Source organism: Emiliania huxleyi, assembly GCF_000372725.1.
Source record: "Emiliania huxleyi CCMP1516 unplaced genomic scaffold EMIHUscaffold_4, whole genome shotgun sequence".
Taxonomy (NCBI): Eukaryota; Haptophyta; order Isochrysidales; family Noelaerhabdaceae; genus Emiliania; species Emiliania huxleyi.
In genome coordinates, this window is record NW_005198966.1 from 1,221,926 (window position 1) to 1,243,005 (window position 21,080).

At 64.7% G+C, this 21,080-nt stretch overlaps 6 protein-coding genes across 6 annotated transcripts in view; 3 read left to right on the top strand and 3 right to left on the bottom strand.

Annotated features, from left to right (window-relative positions):
* The window catches only part of EMIHUDRAFT_95998 (hypothetical protein), a gene marked incomplete at both ends in the record, with an annotated part of 3,700 nt that extends 1,434 nt beyond the window's left edge, over nucleotides 1-2,266 (top strand). Inside the window, 5 exons of the mRNA XM_005770591.1 lie at nucleotides 475-929; nucleotides 1,005-1,053; nucleotides 1,174-1,376; nucleotides 1,555-1,757; nucleotides 1,818-2,266. Coding sequence (XP_005770648.1) covers nucleotides 475-929; nucleotides 1,005-1,053; nucleotides 1,174-1,376; nucleotides 1,555-1,757; nucleotides 1,818-2,266 — 1,359 coding nt within the window. The remainder of the gene's footprint in view (nucleotides 1-474; nucleotides 930-1,004; nucleotides 1,054-1,173; nucleotides 1,377-1,554; nucleotides 1,758-1,817) is intronic.
* A 1,791-nt stretch (nucleotides 2,267-4,057) lies between these two features.
* Nucleotides 4,058-5,380, top strand: EMIHUDRAFT_196356 (hypothetical protein; the record flags this gene model as incomplete). The annotated part of the gene is made up of 1 exon (XM_005770592.1): nucleotides 4,058-5,380. The coding sequence occupies one exon, from the start codon at nucleotides 4,058-4,060 to the stop codon at nucleotides 5,378-5,380; it is 1,323 nt and encodes a 440-aa protein (XP_005770649.1).
* Nucleotides 5,381-5,762: 382 nt separating this feature from the next.
* On the top strand, nucleotides 5,763-7,117 carry EMIHUDRAFT_432332 (hypothetical protein). Its single transcript, XM_005770593.1, has 2 exons — nucleotides 5,763-6,256; nucleotides 6,351-7,117. Exons 1-2 carry the CDS (start codon nucleotides 5,768-5,770, stop codon nucleotides 7,053-7,055), a joined length of 1,194 nt encoding a protein of 397 aa, XP_005770650.1. The 5' UTR covers nucleotides 5,763-5,767; the 3' UTR covers nucleotides 7,056-7,117.
* A 4,488-nt stretch (nucleotides 7,118-11,605) lies between these two features.
* EMIHUDRAFT_96000 (hypothetical protein) lies at nucleotides 11,606-13,339 on the bottom strand (the record flags this gene model as incomplete). The annotated part of the gene is made up of 1 exon (XM_005770594.1): nucleotides 11,606-13,339. One exon carries the CDS (start codon nucleotides 13,337-13,339, stop codon nucleotides 11,606-11,608), a length of 1,734 nt encoding a protein of 577 aa, XP_005770651.1.
* A 2,930-nt stretch (nucleotides 13,340-16,269) lies between these two features.
* EMIHUDRAFT_196361 (hypothetical protein) lies at nucleotides 16,270-17,544 on the bottom strand (the record flags this gene model as incomplete). The annotated part of the gene is made up of 2 exons (XM_005770595.1): nucleotides 16,270-16,596; nucleotides 16,825-17,544. The coding sequence occupies 2 exons, from the start codon at nucleotides 17,542-17,544 to the stop codon at nucleotides 16,270-16,272; spliced, it is 1,047 nt and encodes a 348-aa protein (XP_005770652.1).
* A 2,797-nt stretch (nucleotides 17,545-20,341) lies between these two features.
* Nucleotides 20,342-20,966, bottom strand: EMIHUDRAFT_349925 (hypothetical protein). The gene has a single exon (XM_005770596.1). The coding sequence runs from the start codon at nucleotides 20,913-20,915 to the stop codon at nucleotides 20,721-20,723; it is 195 nt and encodes a 64-aa protein (XP_005770653.1). The 5' UTR covers nucleotides 20,916-20,966; the 3' UTR covers nucleotides 20,342-20,720.
* Nucleotides 20,967-21,080: the final 114 nt, after the last annotated feature.

Below are 21,080 nucleotides of genomic sequence, written 5' to 3' on the forward strand. Positions count from 1 at the left end.
GCCTTTGGGGCCATTAAAAAGCCCTGGGGCCTCAAAAGGGGGTGGACTTCCTGCACGGGTTTGTAATCAAGGTGGAACGGGGGGGGGAACAAATTTTTTTTTGTGTGGAGGGGGCCATGGAGGGGGGTTCTTAGGGGAAGAAAAAAAAAAACGCGGGCTCGTTTAATTTTGAAGGGGTCTTTCCAAGGGGAGGGGGGGGACGGGGGAACCTCCCCCGAGCCCTCCCGGGTTGGGTCACGGGAAGGTTTGCACCGGGCCACGCCAAAGGCTTTTTGGGGTTTCACTTTCCACCCCTCGGGGGGGGAGCTGATGGGGGGGGAAATCCAGGGGGGGGAGGAGGGGTACAGGGACCCGAAGGCCCGCCCTGCCGTTTCCCTCCTCCCCGCTCCCGGGGGCACCACCATTCCACGGAACCACCGCCCGCCATTTTTTGGCCCCCCCCCCCCCCCCCCTTCGCCGCCGCCGCCCGCGAAGGTGCACTCGCTCAAGGGGGACGACTTCGGCGACGGCAACCTCGGCCTCACCGGCCTCGCCCTCTTCTTCTCCACCTCGCTCTACGACGGCCTCTGCAGCCAGCTCGGCCTGCCCGACTTCGCACTCGCCGCCGCCGAGCGGGCCCGCGTGGGCCGGCTCTCGGGGTCGATCCGGTGCGACGCGACCAAGCTGTCGAGCCACGCCTCCTCCTCCGCCGGCGCCTCCCGCGAGAGCTGCTGCGGCGAGGAGCCGGCGGTCACCGCGGCGCAGCTGAACGCCGCCGCCGCGGCGGGCGACGTCGAGCGGCTGCGCGAGCTGGTGGGAGAGGGCAAGGACGCGGGCGCCGTGAACGCCGACGCGAGGTCAGCGCTGCATTTGGCCGCCAGCGAGGGCAAGCTGGACGCGGTCCGCTTCCTGGTCGAGGAGGCGCGCGCCCCGCTGGTGGGGCGGGACCGGTGGGGGGCTCTTCCAGGCTCGAGGAGGCCGAGGGGAGGGACACGTCCATGACATGTCGGCGACACGTCCCGTAGGTGGGGCCGCACGCCGCTCGAGGAGGCCGAGGCGCAGGGGCACGCAGAGGTGGCGGGATACTTGCGGAGGCACGGAGGCGGCGCAATCACCCCCGCAGAGGCGAGCACCCGCCAGAGGCTTGCCCTCCCTCGTCACGCACACACGCGCACGCTGTGACGTATTACGCAGGCGACGCTGCACCGCACTCTCGAGCGGCGCCGCAGCGGCCTGGCCGAGAGCATCGGCCTCGCCGACCTCCCGCTTGAGCTCCTCGCGGCCGGCGAGGCGCCGCCCTCTTCTCCCTCCTACTCCCTCCCTCCCCCGCGCGCTTCGGCAGCCCCCTCCGTGCTGCTGCAGCCTGCATCGAAGGCAGCCACTCCTCTGTGGCCACGGTAGGCCGGGGCGGCAGCGAGGAGCGAGGCCGGACTGCCAGAGCCCCCGCCGGCCCGCCCGCCGACCGCCTCTCCCGCCGCGCCCCCGTCGTTGCGCCGGGCGTGGCAGAGCTCGTCAGCGGCCCATCGGCGCTGTTGCTGGGACCTTTCCGTGAGCCTCCTCGGAAGCGTTCCATAGGCAGAGCTCCACGCTGCTCGTCGGCGCGTCGGAGCAGCGCGAGGCTTCGGCGCCGCCGGCCAGCCTTGGGAGGGTGCACGCGCGGCTTGCCGAGCTGCTCCTCGCCGGCGGCACGCCGACGCAGACCGAGGGCGAGGCGGACGTGTTTTCCGCCGCCTACCACCTCGTCTGCGCCGCGGCGGCAGGCGCGCCGCACGCCGCCCGTGACCCGAGACTGGAGCATCTCCGCTGCACCGTCCCACCTTCTCGGAGCTTTCCTGCAGGCGAGCCGCGTGCCCTCCGCGACTTGCGCTCGATGCTGCGCGGGCTGACGGGCGACGAGGTCCTTCCCGGGGTGCAGCTCGCACCGCTTTGCACCGAGGAGGAGCAGTCGGCCGCGGCCGCGGCGTGCGCCGCCCTCGGGCCGCTCCTCGCCTCGGCGGGCGACGCTGCGGCTCTGCTCGACTTCGCGGAGGCGGAGCGGGCGAAGGGGGAGCTGGCCGGCGCGGAGGAGTGGCTCAGGGGCGCAGTGGAGGCGGTGCGGGCGGGGGGCGCGTTTGGCGACGCCGTGCTTCACTCGTGCCTCAAGCGCCTCTCCGAGGTGCAGCTGGAGCGGGGCGAGGCGGCCGAGGCAGCGGCGACTCTAGCGGCCGCCGCCGAGGCGGCACGCGACGCCGGCGCCTTCAAGCTGGGGATGAAGTGGGACATGGAGGCGACGGCGATGGAGGAGTGAACAGCTGCCCCGGGGCGGCACCGGAAGGCGCTGCTGGGCTGTGCCGCACGCTGCGGATTGTGAGACTAAGCCCTCTACGACTGGACGTATGTGGCGCCGCAGCTGAGGGAGATCAGCAGTTGGTCACAACAGTTTGATATTTGTGCGTCCAAGGGAGCGGGCGCCACCCGTGTCGTGGGCAGTTTTCACGTCGTCTCTTCAGTCTCCCGACGTCTGCAGACTTGACATATTTATATTGGCTATGTACTACGTACTGTGATCTGTGTACAAAATCTGTTTCACTGTGCGAGAACCGAGGAAAGCGAGATCTCCCCAAGCCGCAGTGGGCAGCCTCACACCCAGGGCCGCTGGGCCGGGGAGCCGCCAGCGCTCTCTTTTGTGAATGCGCCCGGGGGGTTGTGCGTTTGCGGTGAATCCAGAGGGCTCGCACCCGTCCTCTGGGGGGGCGCGGGGGCCCCCGGAGGCACCGTGCGCCGCGCAGCAGTGCGGAAACGGGGCTCCGGCTCCGTTAGTCTCCGTTAGCACCGACTTCCCGAATGATTACGGTTGATTAGAGGGCAGATTTGGAGAGATCTCGAGGAGTACATACAGATAGACCCTCCAACCATCAGAAAACTCCGACCTGCGGTCGTACTGACCGCCGACAGATCACTCCAGACAGCAGACAGGCCGACGTCTGCACGCGGCCGGCCGGGCGAGAGGCTTGACACGATCCGACCCTGCGAGACCCTGACGCTGCTGCTCTAGCTATCAGACATGCACTGCTGACTGCTGCCACAATGTGCGACCGGTGCTGGCCCACTTGGCGGCCTTCCCGGTCAGTGGTGAGGCGCAGTTCAGAGCTGTCGATGGCACGATGCCGCACTGGTCCCACATTGGTAACACGAGACCACCACGTTTTCCGGTCCAAGAGAGAGGCACTGGTGCTGTCCTGAGAAGGTGCGTGGTCCCTCTTGACTGCCCATGCGCGCGAGGCTGTGTAGGCATAGCCTCGAGAGTGCCAGCAGCCAATCTGAGGCAGTTTGTGACGCGCATTGCGTCAGAAGCGTGCACGCGCTGGAAGGACACCTTCCTACTGGCCGTACGATCAGGTCGTCACTGAATGCTTGATACTAAGGCCGCGAGCTATGCAGGTGATCAATTGTGCAGCATGGCACGGTCAGCAGCGCCGACAGGCTGTCGCCGCAAGGCGTGATAGCATGGCCGCAAGTACGCCGAATTCATGAAAACAAGTGAAAAATGGCGCAAAAAAATCCGAAAAAAATCGTGCGGCGGGCCATGGGACCCCATCTTCCCCCCGCATGGATACCCTCTAGGGCCCCCGCGCCCCCAGAGCACCCGTCAACCTCTCATAGACCAGCGCAAAGCGCCATAGGACGTATTTCTTGTCAACAAGGTCTGTGAACCCATCCCCAGGGCCTCCAGGACCAGGGCTCGCACCTCAACCTCTCACAGACCAGCGCACAGCGCCATAGGACGTACTCGAGTATTTTCTTCTCAATAACAAGGCTGTGAATGCCGTCTAGCGCGCGCGATAAGGTCTTTGCTCGCCTTCCCTGACTCCGTGTTGCGTGACTGTCTCTGTGCGATTTCGGGCCCGGGCTTGTGCGTTTTATGTGAAGACCAGCGCATAGCGACCCAGGACGTATTGTCTTCTCATATAACATGCGTGAATGCCGGCGCTTCCGCGTTGTGTCCAATCCTGGCCCCCGGGGGGCCTGGCCTTTCGCAGGGTGGGCTGCGCTGCGGTCGTGGGGTTGCACGGCACCAGCGATCGCAGACTCTCCCCTCATGCCTCTGCTCCAGCTGGTCCGGCACGCCGAGTCGGCCAACAACGCGCTCTACAACGAGATCATCTCCGAGTGTGGTGGAGCCGCGGCGGTGGCCTCCGACCCGAGCCTGCAGCGGCGCGTCGACGAGGAGGAGGCAAGGCGGCGGTCGAGCGACCCGCCACTCTCCGCGCGTGGCCTCGAGCAGGCTGCGCGGGTCGGTGAGCACCTCGCGGGAGAGAATCTCGACTGCGCATCGACGCTGCTGGTCTGCTCGCCGATGCGTCGGGCCCTGCTCACCGCCGCGCCGATTGCCCGCGGGCTCAAGGGTGCTGGTGTCGCCAACCTGCGCGTGGAGTGTCATGCGCAGTACTTTGAGGCTGGCGGCTGCCACGAAGGCGGCCGAGCGTTGCCCGGCCGCACGTTCCAACAGATCTGCGGCGATCACCCGCTGGATTTCGACGCGGCCGAGTGCTTTCCATCGCCAGACCGTGGCTGGTACTCGGCTGCCGGCGCGCCAGAATCCGACGCGCAACCGCGAGCGGAGCGCATGTGCCTGTGGATCACCGAGCGGCTCGCGGCGCTGCCCGACACAGGACGCGTCATCATGGTTGGCCACGGCGCCTTCATGGCGCGGTTGCTCGCCCGCCTCGTGGGCTTGCCGTGCGCGGGCGCCGCGGCCCTCTTTGTCCATGCAAACACGGGCGTGAGCACGCTGCGGCTCGTGCGCCGCAAGGGCAGCTTCCTGGTGCTCGGCCTCAACCAGACGCCACACCTCACGCCGCAGCTGCTGACGGGCGCACACCCGGCGGAGGACGGCTGGGCGGCTGCGCTGCGGGCGCCAGCGTGGGTCGTCCGACGGTACGGCCCCGAGGCAGTGGGATGCTACCCGATGCCGACGGGCCTGCGCCGGCAGCTGTTGGAGGCGCGCCGCCGTCTGCTCTGGGCGCACGAGAGCGGCGTGGGGGCGAGCGCGTACGAGGAGAGCGACGCGCGATCCGTCACGTTTGTGTGCGTGCTCGAGGGGAGTGAGACGCCGGCGGGGCAGGTGCAATACGACCCCTCGACGCGGCGGCTGCGGCAGATGGTCGTGCTGCCGCAGTTTCGCAAGCTAGGCATCGGCTGCGCGCTTGTGCGGGCGGTGGCGAGCATTCATGCGGAGAAGGTGGCGGGCGGGTCCGTCAACGGGCCCGGCGCCGAGGGCGACGCCTCGCCGCCGCTGCGCGTGCACGCGTGGCAGCGCAGCGAGGCGTTCTACACGCGGTGCGGCTTTGCGCGCGAGGGCGACCCGTACGAGAGCAACGGCGTGAGGTGCGTCCGGATGGCGTACGCAACGCTCGAGTGAGAGAGCCCTCCCCTTCACTCGCTCCTTGCTAGTGCTTCTCACGTTTTTGCTCTCTCTGTCTGTGTTCGGTGGGGGGGGTGTGTGTGTGTGAAAACCAACAAGAAATCACGCCTTCTTTCGCGTTTCGGCACACCTTAGGGTTTGTCGTTGAGCATCGTTCGGTCCGCATGCGTCCGCTGTACAATCTCACAATCCTCAATCGGATATACAATGACAAAAACTTCCACAAAGACCGCAGGAATTCTCACCACGTCCAGAGACACTCTTGTGGGACCGGGGGGACCAAAAGTGAAGGGAATTTGCAGCTGTGAAGAGACGCCGACGAACGGCGGTCATAGAAGGAGTTTTCGAGAGCCCTCTCCTCCACCGCCCTCCCTCTCCCCCCGGATGAAAGAGCCCATCGACCAGGGCCAAACGCCTCCAAGTCCACCGCCGGGTGAGCCTGAGTGGGACTGGCGCGAGGCGGCTGATGACCTGCTAGGCAACCGCTCCTCGAGCGACCGCCATATTGTAGTCGCGGGCATCGTGGCGGTGCTGAGCTTTGTGCTCTTCTTGCTCGTTTGTCGCTGCTGCCGCTGTCGGCGGCGCGCCATCCAGCGCCGCGGGCTGCGGAGACACGATACGTGGCGCGCACGTGTTGGTGTCGCCGACGGCACGAGTGGACTAGGGACCGGACTCAAGCCACCGCCGGTCGAGTGCAAGCCCGCCTCCACCGGCCAGACGAGCGTGTCGGCGGCGGCACGGCTCGTTCAGATGCCCGAGGAGTCGTCGACCGCGCTCGACGAGGCCTCCGACACGCTCTCCTCCGACGCCGACCAGCCTGCTGCGCTCTCCTCCGGCCAGCGCGCTTTCCTGGAGGAGCTCTCGCCTGGCGAGGTGTGCGCGGCATGAGACATATGGACAGAGCGCCCCAGCGCTCCGCTGTCTCCCAGCCTCTCTATCCACCCCCGCCCCCCCTGCGCTCTTCCAGGCCGCCGTCTATCGCGCCACCGGCCGGCCGCCGCCGCCAAGCGCTGCTCGGCCGACACCGGCAACCGCAGCTGCGCCACCGCCACGGCCTCCGCCGCTCTGGCCAGAGCCGCCGCCGCCTCGGGCCAACTCGCGGACGCTCGGCGCGTGGGTCTCGTCGAGCGGAAAGGGGCCAAGCTTCGCAAAGAGCCTCGTGCGACAGGGCGCGAAGAAGCAGGCGGCGGCGGCGGCATCGGCGGTGGCGCGCAAGGCAGCGGCGCTGCGTGAGGCGGCGGCGAGCAAGGTCAGCTCTACGCGAGGCGGGGGGCGCGAGAGGCTCGAGGAGGAGCCGGTGAGGAGTGGAGGTCGGGAGGTCCGCGAAGCCGCACACGACACGCGTCCCCCTGACGCGTCTCCTGCCCGCCGCCCCCCCGAGGTGGTGATGCTCGACGTCGGCACGCGAAAGGGGCCGGCGCGACTCTGCATCCGGGAGGGAGACCACCCCCAAAAGCTGGCCGCCGAGTTCGCGGCGAAGCACCGGCTGGGTAGCAGCGTGGTAGATCGCCCACTGGCCCCGAGCCGACCACACTCCCTCCCTCCTGCTCACTCCCACACACCCCCTCTCCTTCCTCCACATACACTCACGCACTCACACCCTCCCGCTCACTCGCTCTCTCCCACCTACACTCACGCACTCACTAGGCCCGGTGCTCCATGCCGGTACTAGCTCGCGCCTGCTCGTACACCGCCCGCTCGCCACACCGCTTGCTCGCCACTCTCTCGCCCTCGAGTGCCCTCCTCTCGCGCCGCGCAGGCGCAGACGTGCGGCTCAAGCTCGAGGGCGTCATCCGGCAGCAGATCGCGCTTCACGCCGACTTCCAAGCCGCCCAGGCGACGGTCTCGAGCTCCGCAGCGGCAGACGACGACGCGGCGCGCGCTGCTCGGGTGCGCCCGCCCGCCGGCCTGCGGCGCAGGGGAGGGTAGGGGCGGCAGAGAGACACGGCCCACACGACACTCACTCACTCACCCCCCCAGGCGCGCAAGGCGGAGGAGGCCAAGGAGCGGGCTCTCGGCGACGACCCGCCCACCCCGGGCAGGATCGGGATGGCCGCGGCGGAGTGCACGCAATGCCTTGCCGAGTCCTCCACTGCCGCCGCCGCCGCCGCCGCCGCCTCCGCCCCCGCCGCTGCCGCCGCCGCGATCACAGCCGGCACGACCCCCAGTGGCCCCGCCGGCGCATCGGAGTCGGAGCGAGACTGCGAGCTTCGCTTCCGGAGGCGCGGCGAGGTCTGCCGCCGCCCGAACGGCGGCACAGCGGGCGCTGCTAACGGCGGCACAGCGGGCGCCGTGAACGGCGGCACAGCGGGCGGCACAGCGGGCGGCACAGACCCGACTCCAGGCGCGACGTCGCTGGCGCCGTCAGTCCAACCGCCGCCACTCGCCTCGCATTTTGCTCTGCAGATCAATCCGGGTCGCCAGCCGCGCGCTCGGCGGGTTTCTTGGCCGGGCTTGGCGCAGGAGCCGGCTCCGGTAGCCCCAATCGATGTGGACGAGGTCAGCGTCGCCGTGATTGCGTCGCTGCAGGCCGCTGGCGTCAACATTGCGGCTGAGCTGGTGGCCGTCGACGACCTCGGTGCCGGCTCAGTGAAGGTGACCGTCTCTCAGGGCGCAGCGGGAAGGTCAACATCACAGCTCGTCGCGGGAGCCTCCGGGGAGACGTTCCTGGCGGCGCTGGCGAAAGAGTTGGACGCATCGGTCGAGCTCGCTGCGGTGCCCACGACGGCCATCACCGCGTCTCCGTCGCGCCCGCTGCCATCGACAGCCGCGACGGCACGAGCCTCGCCGCCGCCCTTTTGGGCGCAGCCGCCGCGGCGGCCGGCGCCTGGCGTGTAAACGTGGAGAGGTGTTTGTGTTGGGTCGAGAGCGCGCGCGTGTATTAACTAAATTATCGGGCGAGGACTAGAACTGCCCTGATTGCAATAGAGGGTGTGGATGCTGAGTTGACGCATGACGGAAATCGGAGGACGCGACCCACTTCGCCACAGACGGTCCCCGCGCCTCGCCGCTATGACGGCCGCACGACCGCAGGTCGTGTGCGTGCGGCCGTTTTGTCCGGAGTGAATACTCCAACGCGCTCGTCGGTGGCGGCTTCCTCCAACCTGCGCCGCGCTCGGCGAACCTCGACAGCGCCTTCGGTGGCATGCAGCTCTTTGCGACAGAAGCCTGGAGAGCAGCTCCTCTGCTGCTCACACGCTCTGCACAGATGGCACAGCCTACTGTGCGGCTGCCACAGCTGTGACAGCGATGGGCTCGCCCTCACTGGCCCTCAGTCACTTGTGCTGCGGCTTGTGTGAGCGACACTGCTCGGCGACTGCCGGCACACTGTGAGACCATGGGTGTGAGGTCAAACCACGCTACCAGCGCTTGGTCACATCGGCCCCGAGGTCAGATTCTTCTACTCTGTTGATGACAACACTTGTCTACTTGCTGGAGCCGAGCAGGAGGGCCCAGCGCACAACCCCTGGTCAACTCACCCTCCACACCCCGTAGGGGCCGCGCAAAAAGAAGAAAAAACTACGCCAAGGCAGAAGGCTGTGTTCCCTGCGCCCCCAGGTCAGGGCTTTCTTGCTCGTAGCACGATTACCAATCATCCGGCCCGCTGCGCGCTGGGTGCGCTTCATAGCCGGCCTGTGTGGGTATGAGGTTGCTCCGAGCGCAGGCGCTGAGCTTGCTGAACGGCCATCCGATGAGAGCAGTGTGTGACAGCGCAGCGCGCCCCGTGTGCAGGAGCGCGCTCCTCACCGTTCCCGGCGGGGTAAGTACTCAGTAAACAGTAATCCCACGCACTCTCTCTTCTTCACTGTATGTTTTTGGCATCACAAATCACAAAAATGTAAGTCCACACACTCTCGTCAGCAAAACCCCTTGTGGGTTGGGCCAAGAGGTAGGTAGCGGGGTACTCGCCGCCGTAGGATGCTGGAAGGTAATACGCCCCCCCCCCCCCCCTGTACTGGCGGTCCGTCCCCTGCCCCCCTCTCGCACTCTTGCTCTTCCTCCATCGCTCCATGCCACCGGACGAACATACACAGAATAATAAAATACAGAGGGATCTGACAGAGCGCGAGAGGACAGCAGTGCTGGTCACAGCGATCACGTGGCATCCACGCATGTCCCCACCCACTCCTTCCCGCCCACAAAGAACGGTGAGCAGAGGCTCCCATCAGGGCAGGGCCCGCCCCATGCATGACCCTCGCCGCACACTTGGAGCTCGACCTGAGCCGCTGGAGGTCGGGCTTCTGCTCCTCTAGTCCCTATTGGTGATGCTGAGCTGGAGTGTGGCGGGCAAGGGCAGCAGGAAGCCGGGGGTGGCGGGGACGGCGATGGGTGCTCTGGCACAGGAATCGGTCCGGACCCTAGATCCGGCGGGACCTCGTCACTGTGGCAGCACCCACTGCACTGAGCGCAGTCGTTGACCAGCAGGCGGCACGGCAAGTGAGAGACATTCGCGCAGGGAACACCAAAGCATATGTTACCGCACGAGTCACTCGAGGCAAGATCGCTCCCAGAGCCGTCTTCAAACGCTGAACCAACGTCGCTGAAGCCGTCGCTGATCCCAGAGCCTAAATCAAGTGTCACGTCACCCACCAACTCGACCTCACAATCCGCGCAGCCGGCGCATGCAGCTGATGAACACTTGAGTTCCCACGTCCCAAGGGCGTCGTTGCACCACTGGGCGCACGCCATCGACGGCCAGATTGACGGAATCGCTGGCGGCGGCAGTGTTGACGGTGCTGGCGGCGTGGAGCACGCTGAGCAGGCCCGGCAGGCCTCCCAGGTGCACTTATACTCCCACGGCCCCGTACTGAAGGCGCAAAAGCGCCTGCATGCTGTTGTCGGCGCCGCCGGCCACGGCGGCGGCGAAGTCAGCGTATGCGGCGACGGAGCAAGCCCAGACGGTAGCTCGGAACACTCGGAGCAGCCCCTGCAGCGTTTCCAGGAGCACCGCACTGTCCACGTTTGCGTTTTCGTGGAGCAGAATTGTGCGCAAACGTGACTCGACCACGCGTTTTGTGCGAGCCCCGCCATTCCACTGACTTGAGCCGAGCGGACCGGCGGTCGCTGGGGCTCGGGCAATGTCTGTGCAAGCACACCTCACGGCAAATCCCAAATCGGCACGTAAAGCAACAAAATCTCGCGCTCGCTAATAGCACGAGTCAATTGTCGGAAATCGCCGGGTTTGTTGGTGTGTGGATTTTGTTTTCTCTTTCTCTCTCACTCTCTCCCACCCCTTCCGATTTTGATTAAACTTACCTTTGCCAACAACATACACACCTAACACACTAACCTCATGTATCGGAGTTATGGCATACTTAAGAGCTGTGAACGTGAAGAGAGTGGTACCAGAACTGTGGGTCGTTGCGGCACGCATGGGGGGGCCTCCCGGACGTATGATCCTAGCCCAATACGTCCCACGGAGCACATTTCGATTTTTGACAGAATTAAATGCACTGCCCCCGCACGGTACTAATAGTCGTAGTTTTGGCACCGCTGCCCTTCACGGCACCACACCGCCGCTTGACAGCCCGGGATTAGCCTAGCAGCGAGTGGGCATCGCCTGCCGGTCGGCTGGGCACGAGCCAAGCACTTGGGCGGCCGTCAACCGAGTCCGAGCGGCGCCTGAGGCGGGTGCCACGGCGTCTGCACGAAGGCGTGGCGGGGTGAGGAGCCAGGAGTGGTGAACACCTCCCCGTCGGGCGCGCGGCGCGCCGGATGGTCCGCCGAGGCCGCCGCCGCCCCGGCGGCGGCGATGGGGGCGGCGGGGCCGACCCGGCCGGCGTTTGTCGGCTCCACCTACAGAAGAGCAGTCTCTGTGGGTCGACGATACTAACTCGGTAGTAACGCGGAGCGATGCTGTGCGGCGCCGAGTTGTGCGCGAGGCGACCTCCTGAGGCTACCTGAGCTGGCAATGGATGCCACCAGGACGCACGGCTAGCAGGAGCCAGTCAGGCATGCCCTGCTGTGGAGCAGAGCCGGCTGGCGCACCGGCGATACTAACTCAGCGCGCCGCGAGAGGCGAATCTGGGCGACTTTGGAGGCGCATTCTCGAGCTTGCCGTCGACGATTGATGTCGGGTACATTGTCACTGCCGTCGGGGAAGGTCTTCTCTCAGCAGGCCGAGCGCCGTGGCCTGGCTCGGCTCGCCGCGAGTCGCGCCCTTTTATCAGTGCCAAAACTCACGAGACCTCGATACTAACAAAGACTACTATACAAGAGCTACTATGTCCCGCCTGAACTCTGGCTATCACTGTATAGAAAGGAGACCGAGACCGAGTTCTCCTCGTAGAGCACGCCGTGCGCCCAGAGGCTGGGCACAAACAAGACGTCGCCAGCCTGTTGCGTGCACTCCAGCTGGCGGCCGAGCTGACCGCGGCGCGCAGGCTCAAAGTCATCAAAGAAGTGGGCGTTGCTGTACGATGCGTCGGCAGGAGGGTATAGGAACCACCGCTTCCGGCCGTGCAGCAATGCGCTCACCGCCATGTAGTGGAAGTGGAGGGAGGTGCCGGAGAAGGGCGAGCCCACGTTGATCTGGTAGTTGTTGAGCACCGCCATGCCGCGCGCGAGCTCGCTCACCCAGCCAGTGACGGGCTGCAGGTCTAGTAGCTCCAGGGTGTGATTATGCAGGTGCGCGTGCGGCGCCCATCGCGCCTCGACAACGGTATCCGGCGAGAGGGTGGAGTCCGAAGCGTGCTGGCTGAGCTTGTGCTGCTCTCCGTTTTGGATGGCTTCAAACTCCGGCAGCGGCTTTATCGTGGAGCGGCCCGCGCGCGGTGAAGCAAGCGTGAACACACGGAGCCCCGTGTCGTCGAGGCCAACTTGCAGCGCCTCCCGCTCCCACGCGCCCAAGTCCTCACGCAGCGCGCCTCGCAAGAGGACGGGTCGCTGCCGCGAAAAGAAGTCACGGGCAAACTCTGCCGAGTCCATTTCTTCACGCACGTCAACGTCGCAACGCACTCTTGATAAGTCCTCGCCCTCCACCACCGGCACCGTGCGCGGTCTCCCCCAACCGGGCAGCCTTGGCGACACCCGGTTGACAAACATTGGGCGGGCAATCGTGCCTGGGAGGAGGGTTCTCCTGGATGGCGTGTGCTCGCTCAAGAGCGCCGCAAGCTCCTCATAACCCCCATCGGCTGCGTGGTCGGCTGCCCTGTGTCCAAAGGCATCCCGCTGCTCCGTGCCTGCCTGTGCATCAAGCAGCAGCAGCAAGGCCGCGCCGTTGCCTTGCCGGGCGGCGTAGTGGAGGGCGGTGCGCCCCAGGAGGTCGGTTGCGCTGACATTGGCTCCGGCATCCAAGAGAGCCTGGACAAACTTGGCGTTCCACTCGTAGACTTCGGCGCGCAACGCAGTTGGATCGGTGCGAGTAGCGGAGTCGTCGTACAAGCTCGATGCGGACGACATGTTGTACGTCTTGATCGAGTCGTGCGAACATTCAAACCTAGAGCTATCGACGTAGGTGTTCCCGTGTCGGGTCCTCCACTTTGAGGCGGCTATGAGAATGTGTGCGACTTTGACAGAGGTGTGCAGTGGAGTCTCTCCGGACTGAAGGGCGGCGAGGGTGGTCGCTGTTGTGCCACGCCGCAGCAGCTCTTGCAACGCAGAAAAGTGTCGAGCTTGCACTGCCGCCATCAGCAATGTCCTGCCAGTAGCGTCCACCAAGCTGATGTCCAGGGATGGTTGCTGCAGAAGGACCTCGATGACGAGGTCAAAGTCATGCCTTCCGCACTGGTTCCGATGAAAGGTGGTTTGCTTCTCGGACCACCTGTCAAGAGCTATGTGCAGCGCCGTGGCGCCGCTTGCCGAAACCGCGTTGACGCTGGCTCCTGCTACCAGCATTACCTCGAGAACGTCGGCGACGCCAGCTTGCGACATGCGCAAAAAGGTGCTGTCGAGCCGCGGCAGCAGGCCAGCAAGAATCGCGGCGCGAGCCAAAAAGTCGCGATTCGCTGCCGGCATTGCTTGCTCGTTCACTAGCGCGAGAGACTCCCAAAGAAAGTCCTCGAGCTGTGTAATGCTCGGTCCGAGCGCCAGGGCTGCTATTGTCTGTAGGACGCACTCAGAAATGGCCTCGCCGCTGTGAGCAGCACGTTCCCGCGCATTGTGCAGAATGAGAGAAGGAACCGCAGAAGGCCTCTGAGTGGCGGCCAACTCCCACATCTCGATTGCCAATAGTGGCGTGTTCCTGCTTTGGTGACCTGCACTCCAGAATTGGATGGGCAACGGGGGTGCGGAGGCAATGCTACGGCTGCCATGCACATTGAGGATCCCCAGCCCGACGGCCATGGCGATCAGCAGTAGCAGACTGGCTCCGGTGGCGATAAATGACAATGTGAGACCACGTGAAGACGACAACGAAGCTGCCGCTTGTGGCTCTACGGGGTTGACCCGTCTCCTCCAGATCGAGGCGGACTTCATGGACGGCCGAGCAATATTTTTTCGTTACTATTATTAATTGATGCTCTTCGCACGGCTGAGCCCCCCCCTCCCCCCCCCCCCCATTCCCTGCCCTCTCCTGCCACACACTCCGTCAGAGCCCCCTCCCCTCTTGCACAACAGGAATTTTGACAATTAACCCCTAAACGGCTGCGGCTCCCATATGGGAGCTTCGCCCATATCTGTGAAAGAGGAAGCTGACCCGGCTGGTCGCAGCGACGGCCGATCCAGCAGTCGTCTGCGACATGGCAGTGGCCCCGGGTCATGTGCAGCTAGTCCCGAGCGGCTCAGGTCCCAGATCGAATCTCGGACCCACAGATTCTAGATTCCTTTAGATTCCCTGGATTCCCGCAACAACGATCTCTTAGCGGCGGCAAACAGAGGCGCAACTCTGCCAGCAGCGAGGAGGCTCCTGCTGCTCAGCTACCGAGGCCTGGTGGCGTCGGCTGCTGCGTGGAGAAGACAGCAGCACTGTCCGACCTCAAAACATGCACAACAAGCGGGATTTGTGACTCTGTCCTCGATTCTTCAGTCGCTCTGCCGGACGCGCTCGCTTTGTCGCGAGGCTCACCGGTGTAAGCCGTGTGGACGCCCAGAATAGCCTCCCCTGGCGTAGCTAGAGTGAGAGATATTGTGCACGTGGTCAGCCTCTACAATATATACACTGACACTTTACCTCCCAGAGCTCGTCTAGGTCCGCCACGGCCATCCTCAGCCTCCAGAGGGCCCCCGGCCGCGGCGCGGTGCGGCGGCGTCACAAATCCGACGTCAGTTCACCGGGACGCGATCGGGCGATCTGAAGCCCAACTAGGCGTATGGATTGCCCGCCCAGGGCTGTCACCTGGACCCCTCAATGGACGCCTGCGGTGCCGCCCCCACGAGGTGTTGTTCACACCTGTCCAACCATTCGTGCAGCAGGAACGCGCTGTGTGTGGCTGGCAGCAAACTCAAATGACGACGGGTTGCAGCCTCGTAGCTCAACGGCAACATTGTGCATGAGGAAGGCTGATATAAGTAGCACCAGCCACACAACCAACAGCTTCTGGAGAGTATGCGGAGCGCAAGCAGCCGGTGATCAAAGGCGTGTTGCTGTCGGTGGCAGATTGCCAGAGGGACGCCGGCGCTTCGGTGCGTGGCTTCGTCACAATTTTCCACCGCTCAACTTGGAGGCAGTGTGTCTAGTAGCGTGCTACACCTATGACGGCGGACCTCACTGGGGCGCCGACGTGCGACGACCGTCTGGGATCGAAAGACGAAACCGCGTCCCAGGAGCTCGTGCAGAGCGCGCTCCGGAGCTCTGTGGCGGGAAATTTGAAGGGAACGTGGTGGCTTCCCACCGCCTCTGTATGTGCCCAATAAAGTGCTAACACGACCCTCGGGCAGCAGGGGGCATGTGGCGAGCGCACGGAGGCACAGTTAGGCCGCCGTGATATCGCCCTTCCGGGCACCCCGTTTCGGTAGCCGTTTAGGGGTTAACCAGATTGATGGGCTTGCTCATCCCGGAGTGGTTCGACCCCACATAAATCCGAGACGGTGACGGGATGCTGGCTCTGTGGTCTCAGGCCCAGTGAGGTAGTGCACGAGACTATCCCGGATCCTGCTGAACAAGTTCCTCTTGTAGCTCGATCGGTCACACCACCATCGCCGTCGGGGAGAGGGGGGACGACACTGCCTCGGCAGCGTGCACCTCGATCCTGCACCGTGTTTGTTATGACCCCCCCCATGACCACACCAGTGAGGGTGGGCGAGACGATCGAGGGGTCCCGTACCATACGGAATCGACCCTATCCACAGTGCTCAAGTGCTCAAGGGTGTGGATGCTGGGTTGACGGAAATCGGGGGACGCGACCCACTTCGCCACAGACGGTCCCGCGCCTCGCCGCTATGACGGCGACACGGCCGCAGCTCGTGTGTGTGTCGCCGTCTTTATCCGGAGTGAAAAGTCCAACGCGCTCGTCGGTGGCGGCTTCCTCCAACCTGCGCCGCGCTCGGCGAACCTCGACAGCGCCTTCGGTGGCATGCAGCTCTTTGCGACAGAAGCCTGGAGAGCAGCTCCTCTGCTGCTCACACACTCTGCACAGTTGACACAGCCTACTGTGCGGCTGCCACAGCTGTGACAGCGATGGGCTCGCCCTCACTGGCCCTCAGTCACTTGTGCTGCGGCTTGTGTGAGCGACACTGCTCGGCGACTGCCGGCACACTGTGAGACCATGGGTGTGAGGTCAAACCACGCTACCAGCGCTTGGTCACATCGGCCCCGAGGTCAGATTCATCTACTCTGTTGATGACAAGACTTGTCTACCGGCTGGAGCCGAGCAGGAGGGCCCGGCGCACAACCCCCTGGTCAACTCACCTCCTCCACACCCCGTAGATAAACTCTGTGATCAGCTGGTCTGTGTGTGAAAGTGTGTGTGAGCACGAAAAGCGAGATGACCGAGCTTTACTCTCCAGCATTATTTTGTGCTGCGTAACCGCCATGAGACGAGCGCCGTCCCTCGAGTCCGCACGCTGCTGAGCTCATCGCTCGGCCTCCGGTGCTGCTCCTCGTGGGGCAAGTTGTCGCGGACGACGGCAGCCTCAAAGCCGACCGGCTCGAGGAGCGAGCGCACGCGCGGCACCGACATGGCGAAGGGCGGGCCGCCGTCGCGCTCGCCGATCGGGAAGACGGCGGTGAGGAGTTCGCCGCCCGGGGCGAGCAGCGCGCGCATCTGCTCCGCCCAGCGGCCGCGCGCCGCCGGCTCGAGCGCGCAGAGGAAGGTGCAGTCCCAGATGAGGTCGTACTGGACGCGCGCGTCGAGGGCGAAGAAGTCGGCGCACACGACGTCGACGCTGGAGGCGGCGGCGGCGGCGGCGGCGGCGGCGGCGGCCTCCGCCTCGCCTTCCCCCGACGGCGGCAGCAGCAGCCGCGCCGCCTCCGTGGGGTCAGCGACGATTCTCCGTGACGCCTTCGCGGCCGCGCGCCCCTCGGCCGTCGCGGTGGCCGGCGGCGGCTCGACGGCGACGGCGACCTTGCCGGTCACGAGGAGCGGTGCGGTGGCGCGCGGGAGTGGGACCCCCTCCCGCCGCACGAGCTCGTTCGAGTAGCACGCCTCGACTCCGTCGGCAGTCGAGAGGGTGATGTGCGGCGAGTCGCGCCGGCCGGAGCCGCCGGCCGTGATTGCGCCGAGGCTATCTGCGAGCTCTGGAGTGGCGAGCGCCACCGTCACCGCCTGTCCGCGGGAATCGGACGCCTCGGCCTCGACGCGCAGCGTGCAGAGGGTGCCGAGGAGCGGCAGCGCCGCGGCCAGCTCCGCCGCGGCGGGCTCGAAGCACAGCGTGAGGTGCTGCTGCCCCGTGACGTTTGGGTGACGGGGAGGCACGGCGGCGGCAAGGGCGTCCACGCTCGTGGGGTCGAGCATCACGCCGACGTAGCGGACGCGCCATGCACCGCCGCCGCCCGCCGAGCCGCCGCTCGCCTGCAGCTCCTCCCGGGCCGCCTCGCATGCCGCGGGGGAGAGGTCGACAGCAACGACAGAGGCGTATCCATGTCGCGCCAGTGCCAGTGCGTCGTATGCACGCCCGCAGCCCGGCACCAGCGCCCTTGCGCCCGGCCCCGGCTTGCTCCTCCGGGAAAGCTCCGCCGCGAGCGGCCGAGCCACTCCCGCCACATCGAATCTCGTGCCTTTGGGAAGGCCGCCGTCCTGCGCCCACAGCTTCTCCCAGTGAGGGCTCGCGCCGGCGTGTGACATGCTGCTGGCAGTGCGAACGAGGAGCGTGCAGAGCGCGCACGCTGCTGCATGTGTGTGTTTCGCGGAATTCTTTTTCGGGGGAAGAGTCTACTCCCTTGCTGTAGCGCTCCCAATACGTGCATCACTTTTGTGACGGTGTTACAACTTTGATCAACCACATCTCGATAACTAACATGTCGACGCTCATGAAAGTAGGCGCAATCGATCGGGCGCCGTATTGGGAGCGCGACTGCTTGTCGAGAACGTGCGTGATCTGTGATCTGTAAGGGTCCGCCCGCAGGCGCATTTTGTATACCGAGGCGGTGCCCGGTGCCGAGCGCAGGCAGAGCCCACAGGTCGGACCTTAAGACAGCGTTGTAGATCCCTGGGCGAGGGTGGTGGAGGGGGGGGTCCGGCGGCGGAGCAACCACCTCCTGCTCCTCCCGGCGTGCCGGGGGAGGCAGGATGTCATCCCCCGTGATCCCGACCGCCCCGTCGGGGGTAGACCGCTCGTCTAGCCGATCAGCCTTAAGCGAGCGGTCTGGCCGTTGGAATGGCCGAGGTTGGTGGACTTGCGTCCTCGCATCGATCGTGATTACAAGCATTGTTACAATTCAATCACCATGAACCACGTTCATCTCGGGAAGGGGGAGTATTCGCCCTGCATGCGAGGGCATGCGCGGCGCCCCCTTCCTCTGTCGGCTTAGTACGGGTGGTCGGCGCGTCTCCGTCTGAAATCGAGAACGTAGTGTTGTGAGTGTGCTGTGAGAGAGGCTTGCGTTCGAAGAATTCTTTTGCGAACAACGGGGTTCGGCTGTGTCGTCTCTAAGAAAAGAATATGTACATGTACATGTAACTCCCTCGCACCAACAGCTACACAGGGCACGGGAAAAGAAAGAAAGGAAGAAGGCAGATCTTTTCCTAATTTCGAAGTTGGCGTGACAAGTCGCTGCCAGGAACGCTGCGTGCAAGGCTGCCGGGGAGCGGACGGAGACTGGGACAGACTGCCGGTCTAGAGTCGTTGTCTTTCTTTCTTAAAACTGTTCTTTCTTTCAGTTTCATATCACCTCTGTCCACCATCTTCATTAATCTCTCGTGCGCCGAACACTCCGGCGGCCTTGAGCACGGCGTGCGCTCGGTACCTTCGCTTGAAAGTCGCATAGGTGCGTTCTCGGCAGCGTTGCAGACTGTCCCAGGCGGCATCGAAGGCATTTGTCGATGTCTTGTCTCTGGACTCTCTGGAGGTATCTGCAAAGTGCACTACAGGGCTCCAGAACGCCACGTCTGCGGGATGGGAGAGTTGCGCCACGATGCAGGCCTTGTTTGCGGCGAGCACGGCCCCCCTAAAGGACTCAAAGGGCAGGAGGTGGCTGCTGTTGGCGCCAGCAGTCTGGACGGGGAGCGATCGATGAAAGACCGCCTGGACGGGACACTGCTGCAGGAACGCCTTCATCGCCGGCCAGCTTTGCACCAGCTTGAAGACTGCTCTCGAGGGCATCAGCCACCCCTCTGTTGGGCGCCGCCTGCCAACAAACCCAATGCTCCTATCAGCGGCGTCTCCGAGAGTGGCGCTGCTCACGCCAAGATCCAAGGAGCTGCAGTAGGAGGGCGGCACAAAGCGGTGAGCCAGGCTCGCGTACAAGCCGTGCTTCTTGAGGAAGAGGAGGTTGCTCTGGGCATAGTCCCAAAGCTCATCGGGCTGATAGCTTAGCGCCTCCCGCTCCCGCTCGGCGGCAGCGGCCAGTCCGATGCCGAAAAGTGGCTCCGATTGATACAGGACAAGCTTCACGTTGGGCTCTGCGGCACATCGAGCAATGGTCTCCGTGTTGTAGCTGACGCGCCTGTTCCAGTAGCCCACCACGACGAGGTAGCCCACCTTCCCACGCCTTCCGAGCCTGCGCAGATCACGAACGACATCGTGACAGTCAGGCTGTTTGGTCAAGTTGAAGCCGCACTGCAGCGAAGCGTCCGTCCAAACTGTCGACATGTTTCCGTGTTCTCGAAAGGCTGTTTCGATCGTTGCCACCAGTGGAAGGTAGCGAAACTGCTCAAACGCCTTTGGTGGTGGTGCCCAGTACACCCACACATCCGGCGGCGGGCTCATTCCCAAAAGCATGGATGCGAAGAGGCCACAGAGAGCTTGAGCTTCGAGCGCGCGAGTGAGGGCCAAAACGTTGATCACACCAAGTAAACCGTCGTGGTATATTGTTGGCAAACCGTACTCCGCCGCCGCCCGCCTCTGGCCTTCACATAAACGCACAACCCCGGGCCCGAAATCGCACAGAAACAGTCACGCAACACGGGGTCCCAGGGAAGGCGAGCAAAAACCGACTCGCTCGCGCGCGCTAGATAGACGCCGACTCGGAGGCCGCACCGGTCAGGCGCACAGCCGGAGAGAGAGGGAGGCGCTCAATCGCCGCACGCGGCGAGCGCCTTCATCATCTCCGCCTCATACGCACCCTCCACCCTCGCGCCCGCGTCGGTGCGCGCGAGGATGGCCTCGCCGGGTGGTGCGGCCGCAGCAGCTATGCCTATGGCAGCAACCGCAACAAGAGGCAGCAGCGGCAGAAGCAGCGGCAGCAGCAGCAGCAGCCGCCATCGCCGTCGGGCGGACCCTTACAGATCACAGATCACTTCTTTATTAGTGCCAGTCAGTGTTAGTGCCAGTCAGTGCGCGCTCGCGCCAGTCCCGTGCCCAGTGAGTTTTGTTGTATTTGTGGTCCCCACAATCGCTGTCGTGGGATCGCTTGTCATGCGAGAGAGCGTCAACGTTTTTCTCAAAAAAGAAAACTTTGGTTTCGACTGCTTGCCCGTCCTCGCGATCACCATGGCCGATGAGGGCTACGTACTGCCGGCCATCATTCCCGACACGCCAGAGCACCGGCTCCACATGTCAAGCTGGTGCAACGGCACCGCCCTTCGCCCGTCGGGCGGCGTCGGGCTGGCACCGTGGGTCGGAGGCCCCCTCCACCTCCGGCACATGGCGGCGTATTGCGAGGCGCGAGCTCCGAACCATAGCCTCACGAGCGAGCTCTGGGCGGGAGGCCTTGGCCCGCAGGTCGAGGCCCGCTTCAAGGCGATGATCGGGTTCGAAATCTTCTCCGAAACTGCTGCCGTGCCTGCGCCGTTGCCTCTGACTGCAGCCGTGGTTCTGCTCTTTGCCGCTTTGATTTTGGCCCTGGCGCTCACTGCGCGGCTCAAACCTTTGAGGCCTTCACCGCCTCCTCGTCTAACCTGTTGCTAGGCCTCGCAGTCAAACGTGCTGCACAGGGGGCATGCTCGCGGGTTGGGCAGCACTCATCACTTCGCCCCGTCACCCGCTGGCGGCCAGCGCGAGGGCACTCGCGGCCGGCAGCCCTAGAAGCGGAAGACACTAGCGCTCGAGAGGACATGTGTTCCGATGTGTTTGGCCGTATCAACAATCAAGCTGTGTCCATTCTGCACACTGCAGCGCATCGAAGTCGTTTTTTTCTCGTGGCCGTGGCCAAGAAATCAAAGCAGCGAGGTGCTTACTGGCGAGGTGAGACCGAGCACGCGCGAGCTGGAAAATGCGCCGC